This window comes from Chiloscyllium plagiosum, chromosome 3 (genome assembly GCF_004010195.1).
Source record: "Chiloscyllium plagiosum isolate BGI_BamShark_2017 chromosome 3, ASM401019v2, whole genome shotgun sequence".
NCBI lineage: Eukaryota > Metazoa > Chordata > Chondrichthyes > Orectolobiformes > Hemiscylliidae > Chiloscyllium > Chiloscyllium plagiosum.
The window spans coordinates 20141004-20153911 of record NC_057712.1 but is presented as its reverse complement, the minus strand read 5'-3'; the positions used below and the strand labels follow the sequence as shown (position 1 = coordinate 20153911).

Genomic DNA, 12908 nt, shown 5'->3' with positions numbered 1-12908 from the left:
GGTATGGGTTAAGGAGCTGATTATTAGCATCACACCACCAGCTTGGCTCTTTCAACCCTAATGAGGATCATTTTCTCCTGGAACAGGGAAAAAAGGCAGCGACTTAGTGAGATGAAAGTGACTGCCACAGCTGTTAGTGCTGGTGTAGGTGGGGGAAAGATAGTGACATGCTGAAAATGTGTTGCTGGAAAAGCGCAGCAGGTCAGGCAGCATCAAAAGAGCAGGAGAATCAACGTTTCGGGCATGAGCCCTTCTTCAGATAGTGACATGTTCTGAGTGACCGATTAGGCAACACAGAGGGTGTGGTGCTGTTAGGGGTGTGGGGCAGGGGGTTGGAGTGAGTTGCAAATGAAGGAAGATATTGAAGGGAAGGGAATAGGGAGAGTGGTAGAGCATGAATCTGGGTGGGAGATGTGTGCAGTAGCAGAGATAGAGTGAGTGGGAGGTTGCAGAGAGAAAATGATGGTACTTGCTGTTATTGAGCAAAGAGGATCATTGATTTTCTTTCAGCACTGCTATGCATTGGGCTATGGACTTGGTGACAAAAGTCTCCTCTACTAATCCTGGATGAAAATGATAGTTTTCTTCTGCACCATCTTGTCCACCAGGATCTCCAAGTGTTTAGCCACAAAGCCAAGCACCAATTTACCCTTATCTGCCACTTCTGGGACAGTTCATAGGGATAGTGCAGGGCAGCTCCAGACTGAAAACAATTGACCAGATGTACATCAGCCCTTTTAGATATGTATGTGGCACCAGGGACTCCAGGATATTGCAGTGATAAGTATTTCTGCCTGATGCAACTTGGAGAATGGGACAAGCAGGAAGCTAGAAGGGCTTGGTGCATGGTTAATGAGGTGAGTTTGAGACAATTATGTGAGAAGTAACGTTCTAACTCAGAGAGAAACCTTTCACAAAACTCGCCAAAAATGATACATAGCCGATTTCTGTTAAGATTCAGCCCTTGGAATTGTAAATAATTTTCAGCAAGTCCCAAAAGTGGCAAAATTAAAAATGGTTGCTTTGGTCAAATCTGGCAAATGGTATTATTGTGATTCTCTTTTAATTCAAATATTACATACGGAACTAATTATTTAAAAATATATTCTACTTTATTCATTCATGGTATGAGGGCGTCACTGGCTAGGCAGCATTTATTGCCCATTGGGCAGTTAAGAGTCAACCACATTGCTGTGGGTCTGGAGTCACATGTAGTCCTGACCAGGTAAGGCTAGCAATTTCCTTCCCTAAAGGACATTAGTGAGCCAGATGGATTTTATTTCCCCAAAAATCAACAGTAGATCCATGGTCATCATTAAACTCTTAATTCCAGATATTTATTGAATTCAAATTGTACCATCTGCCATGGCAGGATTTGAACCCAATATCAGGAACATTATCTGGATTTCTGGGTTAACAATCCAGTAATGATACCAATAGGCCATTGCCTCCCCTCTAAACTAGTAAATATTGTTGGCCAACTCAATTAATTTCATTTGTTGGAATGAAATTATAATTTGAAGTGGATTTTGCAATCTATACTTCAATTTTAATATTTGTTTATGTCCACACTGGCTCAGTGTAACACACTGATGTAACACAACCTGTTTATTCATGTATGACTGCATGCAAATTGAATGAAATATTTGATTCTGAAAAATACAATCCAACCAGGCAACAATTAATGGGAAATAGTTTCTTAGCAGACCAAAATTCCACAAAATCTGCCACCAATGCTTCAGGGTTTAGCTCGAAGGTCTTATCTAATCCTGGCAAATAGTTCTTGGTGGCTTTTAACTTACCAGGTTCAGTCTGTTAATTCAGTTTTAAACAGTAAAAATCTAAGCTCCATTTCAGCATATATTGTATCTATTTTTCCAACTGAAGAATAAGATGTGCAGAAGATAGTGCTATTACAATAGGAAGTTCAATAAAAGTATCTGCACTGTACAGGACAAAATGATAAACAATTCAAAATTATCGAATTTTGAATTGTATTGAGAGGTTTAACATAACCACAAGTTAATATATTATGTACTGACTGCTTAATTATTTAAGTTGAGCTCTAATGTAGATATAAATTGCTGTTTAAAACTGATTAGCTAACTTGTCTATCGTGCTTCTCAGAATTCTTCCTCAATCCAACATCGTAAAACGTTATTACTACAGAATGTTTGACAGAGAGCCATTGAAATCTAGCTCCCAATTGCTTTCTCTGCAAAGTAATTTTTAAAATGTAGAAAGCACCTCCCTGTGTATATCATCTGTATAAATTCACAAACACAAGGAAATTCAGAAGTGCTGAAATGAATTGAACAGAAGTACTACGAGCATATGGAGGATGGTAATTAAGTGAAAATAAACTAGAAATAAGTAATGTAATTGATAAAGCAATGGTGCAATCTGTATAATTTGTACCAAAAAGAAATTTCCATCATGAATTTAATTGCCTGTAAATTGGGAGTAACATCTGCCAAAGTCAGGATTACAATGGAAGTCATTTATAATGATAAAAGTATCCATTTCTGCATTAAATGCTGTACAAAAACAGAAATAACTGGAGAAGCTCTGCAGGTCTGGCAGCATCTGTGGAGAGAAATTAGAGTTAATGTTTTGGGTTGAATGACTCTTCCTCAGAACCACAGAATAACATTAAATACTATTGTGTCTGATTTAGAAAAATAAACTAGTATACTAATATTATGCATTTTCCCTGGAAATTTGAATCATTTTGCCTTCATTTTTGTTGAGTTATGTTTTGCCGATAACCTTCAACTGCACAAAATGAATCTGAATGTCAGGGAGAAGCCAAGAAAAGAGGGTGCCTTTCATTTATTTTGGTACAGCGGACAAGCTAAATGGATGCAACATTGCAAGACAGTCTGTGCGATGTAACATCAGACACTAGCTACCGAGATGTACTGGTTGTTTCATCTTCGTCTGTATACGGCAGTCTTTATTTTTCGATGGGAGTAGCAACTGGATTGAGCTGCGTTCGGTAGTGTCGGTGCCCTGTCACAAGAGAAATTATGGAGAATATTGATTACATCAAACTGGTCCTCAGTAATTCCTTTTATGTTCCAAACTTAGTTATTTGCTTCCAGATTTTGTTTCTCACAAAACAGCTGTTAAATCTCAGTTGCTCACAAAGAATGCCAGATTCAACTTCATTTCAACAGAACTAATAAATTACTGAAATATTTAATTAAACCTTTTCCAACACTTAGCATATTAATATTTGAAAAATATATTCCACAAATGAAAAGTGATTGAAGAGATATCCCGCAACTACTGTCAATTGTCAGAACTCATTTGGTTCACTGATCTGCCAATTTTATTTGGTCTGGCATACATATGACTCCAAACCTGCAGCAATTTCATTCATTCTTAACTACCCTCTGAGCAATTATAGATGGGCAAGAAATGCTGACCAAGCCAGGGATGCCCACATCTCATGAAAGAATAAGTTATTGTTTTAAAGAACCTTTGAAAATGACAGTCTCGGACTGTGTTTATGTCATATAATTTAGTGCTTCCCCCTGTACTGGGGATTTCTTCAGATTTTTATTACAGCCCTCTTCATTCTAATAAACAGGGGGAGTGGTAATTTTCATCACCTCATCCCTAAATTATATAGAAATAAACATTTATTTCACTAGCAAGCCTTCTGTATATGAATCACTGACCACTATAAGATCAAGATTCTGAAATTAGTCTGTTATTATCTCCTCTGTATATTCACAACTATATACATATATTTCATATATCTTTCAGGGATCAAAGACAGCTGCTTTTTAATTGGAATTAAGAACATAGATCTATTACACTGGCTGATGGATATTTTCAGCCAATTATCAGCAAAGGACGTCGAGAAGCAGCTGTGCAGGGAAATTATTAAGGTGCAAGAACTAGTGAATGATAATATAGAATGTGACATTGATTATGTTAAAGAAAAAGAAGGGAAGAATTCTGATATTTATTTGAGAGAATTTTCTTTGTCAGAATGTTTCCTAATAAGGAAGGAGGCAGTGCTGGATATCATTCTGAGAAATGAAATGGATCAAGAGGAGAAGATCATGATGGAGAGCATCGGAGGAACAGGTTTATTGTTCCACATGGTGTAGACTAATTATGGAGAAGAGCAAGAAGCAATCTCAAATAAAATACTTAGCCTGGAGGATAACTAATCTCAATGAATTGAGGAGACATCCAATCTTGTTAAATTGGGGTGAAAGACAGGAGGACAGGAGTATAAAAGAGCAATGGATTATACTTAAGTTAGGAAAGAGTCTAAGTACATTTCCACAACTGGAAAGTGAGATCACATTTTCAAAAGGGCAAGAAGGCTTTGAAGAAAATACTGAGGAGATTTATTTTAATGGTTCAAGGGATGTAGGCTTCCAGTTACATGGATAGGCTGGAACAACTCCTCAGAACAAATAAGGTCAAGTTGAAAATTCAGAGAGACGTTTAGAATCATGAAGAATTTAGCTAGGGTATGAAAAGAGAATGGATTCCAACAGCTGAAGGATCATTAACCAAAGAATACACATTTAAGGTGATTGGCAGAAGAACTAGAGGTAACACGACAAGAAACCTACTTGCATGAGAGACTAGGATTTGCAATGTTCTACCTGATTGCATGGTGGATGTGGCTGTCATAAGAGAATTAGGTAAATTCGTGGAGAGAAAAGGAAATTGCAGGGCTGTGGGGAAGAATGAGGAGTGGGACCAATTGGATTAATATTTAAAAGAGCCTGCGTAGAATCGATGGACCAAAGCATCCCTTACTCAGATTTAAAGACTTTTGATCAAGTGGATGGAATTTTCCCCTCTATTGGGTCTTGATAATAATGATGAGCAAGATAACTTAATGGGGAAAGAGTCCAAAAATCTGATTCTCGCCATTGAGTTAAACTGTCACAATTAAGTCCTCCCTCCGAAGAGGGCACAATCACATTTGCATCATAGAAATACTGTGCAAGGGTATGAGGAGAAGACAGAAGATTGGTTCTGGGTAATGATGCTTGTTTGAAGAGTTGGTGCAGTATGGCTTCATTTTTCACTGTAATAAGGTCTGTGATTCTGTTGGAGTCACTGGAACTGCAGCAGACACAATGATGGTGACTGAGGCTCAATGTTTCCCTGGATGAATATTCCACTTGTTGTGGACCAGATCAAACCCCTCAAAATGTATTAAGAAGATTGTCTAGACCCTACCTTTTCTTATTTCAAAGGTAAGTGTTATAAAGGCATTGCACTCCAGATGTAATTTGATTGGTTAAACCACTCAATTTTAAGCAAAACACACTATTTTTACACTACAGTTAAAATACAGATAAAATGAAACTGGAAAAGAATTGGCTTAACTGTAACAATATCAAAATACTTAACAATATATAAATTACTGCTAATTAACTGATCCAATGTAATAGTGTCCCATAAACACACCTTTAGCAAAGGCAAATTCAGATTGTTTCACATGCAACTCTAGAAGAAGGAAGAGAACCCGAAGTTTTAGCGATAACAGAAAGAGGAATAAGAGCTTCCACATCCAGCTTCAAGATCCCAGCGACTGTGACTGAAAGCTTAACAAAAAACCTTCGTTCTATGGGAACTTGACTCCATCCATTCATGCTGCTTCTATTACTCCAACTTTAAAAAATAACCCAAGGCCTCTCAAGCTGTTTACTTTATTTACTTTGAGCAGACCACCTGGCACTTCTGTCTCAACCATTCTTCATAAAAAAACCACCAGGACAAAATACACCAATTGAAGCCATAGGATTGTCACACACTCAACTGGCCAATCTCAATGCACCACCTTCTTCTCAGTTGCATTATAGCACAGGACAGGCAGGCAGCTGCTGCCTGTAGGAAACAGTAAAAAGGAAAAGGGGCTGACATGGCAGTGCAAGGCCTGGTGCTGCATCAATATCAGACCTTGTGCAATATCAGACCTTGTGCAATATCAGACCTTGTGCAATATCAGACCTTGTGCAATATCGAATCTGTACCAGTAGCTTTCATCCCAAACACACTGCATATGCTTGAAGAACAATGTGATGTGTGAAAGGCAAAAGAAAAGGACCATGCTCAGTGAGGTAAGGGTGGATTGCAGTCAGCCAGGGAATCTTCACAGCCAGTACAGCTGCTGGGCTACTTCTAGTCCATGGCTTAGTGGTCAGTACCAACAGTCAAGCAAAATCAGTCCAGTTCCTATTTTAAAGATCAGATCGAGGGTGGGCTGTGATTGGATGGAGATGTCCTACCATGAGAGCGGGACTGCTGCAGAAGATGACAGAGACAACTGATGGAAAGAAGCATCAACAGCCCCCACCACCACCTGTCACACATAGCCTCCAGAGGAAAATACAGCAAGACAGGATCCACCACAAGATCCCAGGAGGAAGAAAACTCTGACACAGAACACAGTCTATCTACAGTATTAACTATTTGTAAATGACTGACAGCCAATGCAGATTACTTAGATGTCATGAGCCATTATATCACACATGCCAGGTGCTGGAGCGAGGACATGTGGGCAATATTCTTTCTCCCCCATCACTCCAACCCTTCCCCCTCAACTACTGCATAAATGCTGACCCTCCAGTTCATTTCAGCTCTGCTGAAGAGTCATCTAGACTCAAAACGTTAGCTTACTGTCTCTATGGATGCTGCTTCACCTGCTGTGATCTCCAGCATTTGTTGTTTTCAGTTCAGACTCCTGCATCTGCAGTGATTTGCTCCTACACTGACTGGCAATGCCACCCTAGTTACCCTAAATGGAACCATTGTCCTCACCATTATTAGCCAGCCAATAATTTCAGGGAGTTATTCGGAATCTCTGTGGCATTTCACAGACATAACTCATCTGGCAAGTCACTAATCCTCTCTTTACAAGAGACCCATCAATTCAAACCTTTCCCCGTGCCACAGGGTCAGGCAGCAAAAGCAGACATTCAGCCAATTCTTTGCTACCTTCTTCCCAGCCTTACCCTCCTCCCATTTATCTCTCCACCCCGGAGGCTCCTTGCCTCTATTCCTGATGAAGGGCTTTTGCCTGAAACGTCGATTTTCCTGCTCCTCGGATGCTGCCTGATCTGCTGTGCTTTTCCAGCACCACTCCAATCTAGATTCAGCCAATCAAGTCTGCTCTCCCATTCAATGAGATAATGGCTAATCTGATCATCTTCAACTTCACTTTCCTGCCTTTTCCCTCAACCTTTGATTCATTTACTGATCAAAAATTTGTCTATCTCAGCCTTGAATATTTTGAATGACATACCTTGACAATTCTCTATGATAAATAATTCCAGATTCACAGTGCTCTGAAAGAAGAAATTCCTCTCTCTCTTTATTCAGAGATTATGCCTGCTGGTCCTAGACTCTCCCACAGGTAGAAACAATCTTTCAATATCCAACCTCTCATGACCCCTATGAATGTTACAGTAAAGTCGCCTCTCATTCTTAACTCCACAGAGTACAGGCCCGACCTGCTCAACCTTTCCTCATAAGACAATCCCTCCATACCCAGCATCAGCCCCATGGACATTCTCTGGTCTCCCTCAAATCCTTGTATATCTTTCCTAAGGGGACCAAAGTTCATAGTTTTCCAGCTGTGGTCTGACTAATGCCCTGAGTAGTTTTAGCGAGACTTCACCGTCAGTCCCACAAGATATGCATGCAGGGTCTTAGTGACCAAAGTGGGGCTATGTTGGATAATGATAGGACGGAGGAAGGAAAGATCACCCACAAGCATGCAAGGTCTGCGAATGGGACATCCTAAGCCCTCGCTCCTCTTCCAGATATTCTTATTGATGTTGATAGCCCCAAGAGTAATCTGTAATACCTTGCCCACAATCCCAATATCTCAGTGTGTTGTTGCCTGACGGATCAGCTTTTCTCCAGTCACACACTTCTGATTCTGAGTGAGTTTGAGATGTAGCACTTCCTTTTGCTGGTTGAAGATGCTCTCCATCTTTCATTTTGAATAATATTATCTCATCCTATTAAGGAGTTGAAAAGTGTGACGCTGGAAAAGCACAGCAGGTCGGATGCTCTCACCCTATTAAGCCAATAAAACTGAAACAGATGTTATAACAGTGCGTGAATATATGTTTATAAATCTGCAGAGTACATTCAATGGTTGAACACCCCCTGTGCCACCAGCGTGTCCTCAGAAGGTTGACGTTTTCCTCTCGTTCCAAATCTGTCTCGGTGTAGTGTTGACTCCCACAGCTGCTAATGCACACTGCTCATTTTGAAAACTTTAGCACAAATCCTTTCAGGGGCCTAGAAACTATTGGTCTGCTGAGAGTCTCCTGCACAGATGTAGGCTCATCCTCTCAGTCTGACCTGCTGGGGCCAATGGGCTCACATGCAGAGAGGAAGTGGAGGGGTAGGCCACACTGAAATATCCAGAGAGGATGTACCCAGGGTAACTGCCTGTCTGTCTTTCAATCTGTCGTTCCTCTTCTTGGAACCTGCTGGCATTACCGTGTCGCCTTGAGAAAGGACACCTCAAGTGAGTGCCTTGTCCTCCTGTTGCTTTCCCTTTATTGCTTAGTACCCGTAGCTAAAGTTATGGAGTTCAGGTCTGTGTCCACGTCTGGCCACTGCTGAGTGTTCTGCTGGAACAGGGTCTCCATGGTAATTGTCACCCTTTCCTGGAGGCAGCAAGCCCCACAGTAGTTCTGAGAATGTGAAAAAGCTCCTCCATTATTGGTTCCAGCCTACTGAGGGCCTCTGACATAGCTGCCTAATGTTCCCCTGCCTGACCCACTACAGGTGAAACAAGTGACTTAGGAGTACACAAGCACATCTTCTGCTGTGGACAAATGCCAATGATGTGCTCACCAGGCTATATCCCTAAGTCTACTCTCACTAAGGTATCCACTGAGGGGAATGCCTCTGAGTTGGTGGAAAGTGCAAGTGAATGTCTTGCCACTATACCCTCCGAGGGTTCTGTCCTCCTCCTCAGGGATGGTGCTGATGCAGAGGGGCTCCATTGGAGGGTGCCACTAGTACCTCTGAAAGGCAAGAGAAAGAATGAGTTGGTGAAGATTCAGAAAACATTACACAGAGCAATATGGTTTTCTTTTCTTCCCATCACAGAAGAGCAGGCAGCAGCGTTGCTTGCTGAGTTGGTGGCCTTTTGGTATTTCCCATCATCACAGCAATGGTCCTAGTATTAGCCAGCTGGTTTGACAGCCCCTTCCTGAGTGGGAGTGACAATCTTTACAGTTGGCAATAACTGCTGGTCTTGGCCCTCTCAGCCCAGTTATGAGCCATTTCTTCCTGCAATGAGATAAAAAGAAAGACTGATGGTGTGATGGGAAATGGGAGTAAAAGCAGTTTGCGTGCATGCATAATCCAACCAGGTGGGAGGGCGTTCCCAGTAAGAAGGTTGGGTTGGGACTGGGGAGTGGGGACAGGGAGGGGGGAGTGGTTTGGAGGGAGAGGCAGAGAGAGGGGAGTGGTTTGGAGGGAAGGGTGACAGGGTTCAGTCATTTCAGTGATGAGGTGGTTGTAAGCCTTGAGTACACATCATGCACATGATGCTAAGGTTCATGGACTGTGCGATGCTTGTGCAGTTGGCAGAGTGAGACTGGATAATGTACCTGTGATTGCAAGGTAGCAGAGAGAAGATGGTCCCACTTACCCTTGCGGAGCACAGGATATTGTTGATTATTTTTCCTGCACTGCTCGCCTCTCCTTTCCTCAGTTGTATTGACCTGCACTGTGATCTCTGACCAGACCAGACAGATCTGATGGTTTGGCCTCTCAACACAATTTCCTGGAGAGGGGATGGAACTTCCTTTGGTCACCCTGTCTAGTAGCATCTGGAGGGCATTATCAGAAAACCTTGGTGCCATCTTAGACATCCTAGGAAGCATTTCTGGGCTACTTGGCGCAGGGGAGGTTCCTGGCTTCTAGCGAGTGCAATCATATTCAACTGGCCTTTAAAATAGCAGCAGAACTTGTGATCCTGGAAAGTCCTATTGGTGGCATAAATGTCTAGCTTACACACCGTGCAATTCGCAGAGTAACCTGCAAAATCTCTCACTCATATAAATAAGGAGCTGAGAAGCATATGATTGCTTGAGATAATATACTCCAAGCCTTGCTGGTTATGATACCATTCAACAAACTCAACTTTAACTTCAAATGGGAAAATTCCATACTGTACATCCAACACAAACTGGACATCTGGAACTTGCTGATAGAAGTCTCATCAGAAAAGTCAATACAGCAGCAGTGTGTAACTGTTGTATTGAGATTGGATAAAAGGGAAGTGAATCATTAATTTGTTGAACTTACCAAGTGCTGGAGTTGGGTGCAAAACTGAACGATTCCTGAAAAGTTGACTGATTTGTGTTGTTTGCACCAAATTGAAAGACGTTATTGGTTGGATGACCAAAAGTACAATTTGGAACCAAGTTACTAGGAAAGTGGAAACCAGCTTCTGTAATGAGATTAATAGCAAACATTGCCATATTTCCAGTTATTTCCACAAAATGCCCATTATATAAAGCATTTTTATTACACTATTAGAGTCATAGAATCATAGAGAATGTACAGCACGGAAACAGACCCTTCGGTCCAACTTGTCCACACCGACAAGATATCCCAACCCAGCCCATATCCCCCCAAACCCTTCCTATTCATATACCCATTCAGATGCCTTTTAAATGTTGCAATTGTACTAGCCTCCACCACTTCCTCTGGCAGCTCATTCCATACACATACCACACTCTGCGTTAAAAAAGTTGTCCCTTAGGTCTCTTTTATATCTTTTTCCTCTCACTCTAAACCTATGCCCTCTAGTTCTGGACTCCCCCACCCTAGGGAAAAGACTTTGTCTATTTATCCTATCCATGCCCCTCATGATTTTATAAATCTCAATAAGATCATCCCTCAGCCTCTGACGCTCCAGGGAAAACAGCCCCAGCCTATTCAACTTCTCCCTTATTGCTCAAGTCATCCAACCATGACAACACCCTTGTAAATCTTTTCTAAACCCTTTCAAGTTTCACAACACCTTTCCGATAGGAAGGAGACCAGAACTGCATGCAATATTCCAAAAGAATTCCAATATTAATAGATTCAATGAATTTTCAATACTACTTAAACATTATATTGCATGAATATTGCAAACTAATTCAATAATGTATGTGAGTATTTAATAACAAGAAAAGTTAATGATGTTAACCACATTTCAAAGGCACCTGAATGAGTAGATGAATAAAAAAGGTTTAGAGGGATATAGGCCAAGTGCTGGCAAATGGAACTAGATTAGGTTGGGATATCTGGTTGGCATGGACAAGTTGAACCAAAAGGTCTGTTTCCATGCTGTACATCTCTTTGACTCAATATGAAGACAAAAATTTGCAACTTTCACGCTCCCAGCATAACCAATCATGTGCTTTGCAGCCAGTTAAAAACTTTGAAGCCACTGTTGTAATATAGCAAAAGTGGAAAACATTTTGTACATGGAAGATCTCACAGTCATCAATAAGTTGGATCAAAATCTTGGAGCTCCCTCCCTAACAGCACAGATTGCAATGGTTCCAAATGATAGATCATCACCACACTCTCAAGGGCAATTCAAGATGGGTTACAAATGGTGGCATAGATTGTATTACCCACATTGCATGAATTAATTTTTAAAAATGTAATAATGACCAGATAGTCCGTAAGCATTTTCTGGTGAACTGACTTAAATTTTATTAAATTTAGGCTGTAAACCTTGAATATTCTTTTCAATATTTATTTTACTTTATTCTCTGCCAAAATTAAGAAAAGGAATTTGAAGAAGCTCTTTTTCCAAGTCTTAAGAAATCCTAATATCCAGAAAATTTTCAAACTTTCACATTGCAGTGCGTACCTGTAGATTGATATGGTGAAGGATTCTCAGTAAGATAAGCATTAGCCACTTCTGTGTTACGTGCCTGTCCAAAAACAGGAAGGAAGTTGAGAGAGGATCCATCCATTCCAGAATTAAAATTGTTGTTGCCTGTTTCATTAGAGCATCCAACAACAAAAGGTGGGGCCTGAAATGGTGTGGTGGAGACCACTGTTGTGTTCATATCTGACCTGGATGATGGAGGCATATTAATCATGGATAGTACTGCCGAGTCGCTTGTTGCATAGACAGGTGGGTCAAAAATACGTGGGAATGTTATAGAGATGGGTGGATCTTGAATCCAGTAGGACATTGTTGCTACAGTTTTATCTGCACATAGATGGGAAAATTCTTATTATTTCAATAAATTGATACATTATTCATGGACAGAAAATACTTATTTTCAGTATCTACATTTATTTTATCAAGAATAATAAAACAAATGAGCATGATGAATTTGCAACTTCAGATTCTAATCTTATCCCAGTTCCAAACTGATCAGTTATTTGTTGCACCACATACATTCTTTTTAATAGGTTGCATTTAAAAGTTATATTTTTTATTTTAATCAAAGATCTTGATTCGATTCTCACCTGCTCTAAATCTCTCCTTAAATTGATCTCCACATCATTATCTTTCCCTTGCTTAACCAAGACCAAGTTAGATACACAACAGGTTTATGCTTTAGAAAGTATCTAAAAAACTTTAACACACTAATTAATGGATGGCATTATGGATGTGTGCTGTCCTAGGATAAAGCTTTACTGGAGCTCTAAAGATGAAACTCCAGCTGTATTTTAACCTTCAGTATATACATGCATCTGAATTTGTCTTAATTCAATGCGCAATGGGTAAGAAAGTTTAATTTGTTTTTCAATTCTTATCCCTTCCAGTTTTCTGCTGACATTAACTTCTAGCTTCATTATAGTTCCAATAATTCCCTCCAACACTTCACTCAAAAGACTGTTCATTCCAAGTCAAGGCAATGAGTGTTAGCTGG

The 12908-nt window shown here is 40.5% G+C and overlaps 1 protein-coding gene across 1 annotated transcript in view; it reads right to left on the bottom strand.

Annotated features, from left to right (window-relative positions):
* Positions 1-2745: 2745 nt before the first annotated feature.
* Positions 2746-12908, bottom strand: part of LOC122548597 (flocculation protein FLO11-like) — a 34555-nt gene continuing 24392 nt past the window's right edge. The window contains exons 9-11 of the mRNA XM_043687432.1: positions 11891-12238; positions 10324-10468; positions 2746-3012 (exon numbers count right to left, since the gene is read on the bottom strand). Coding sequence (XP_043543367.1) covers positions 2931-3012; positions 10324-10468; positions 11891-12238 — 575 coding nt within the window. The 3' untranslated portion in view covers positions 2746-2930. The remainder of the gene's footprint in view (positions 3013-10323; positions 10469-11890; positions 12239-12908) is intronic.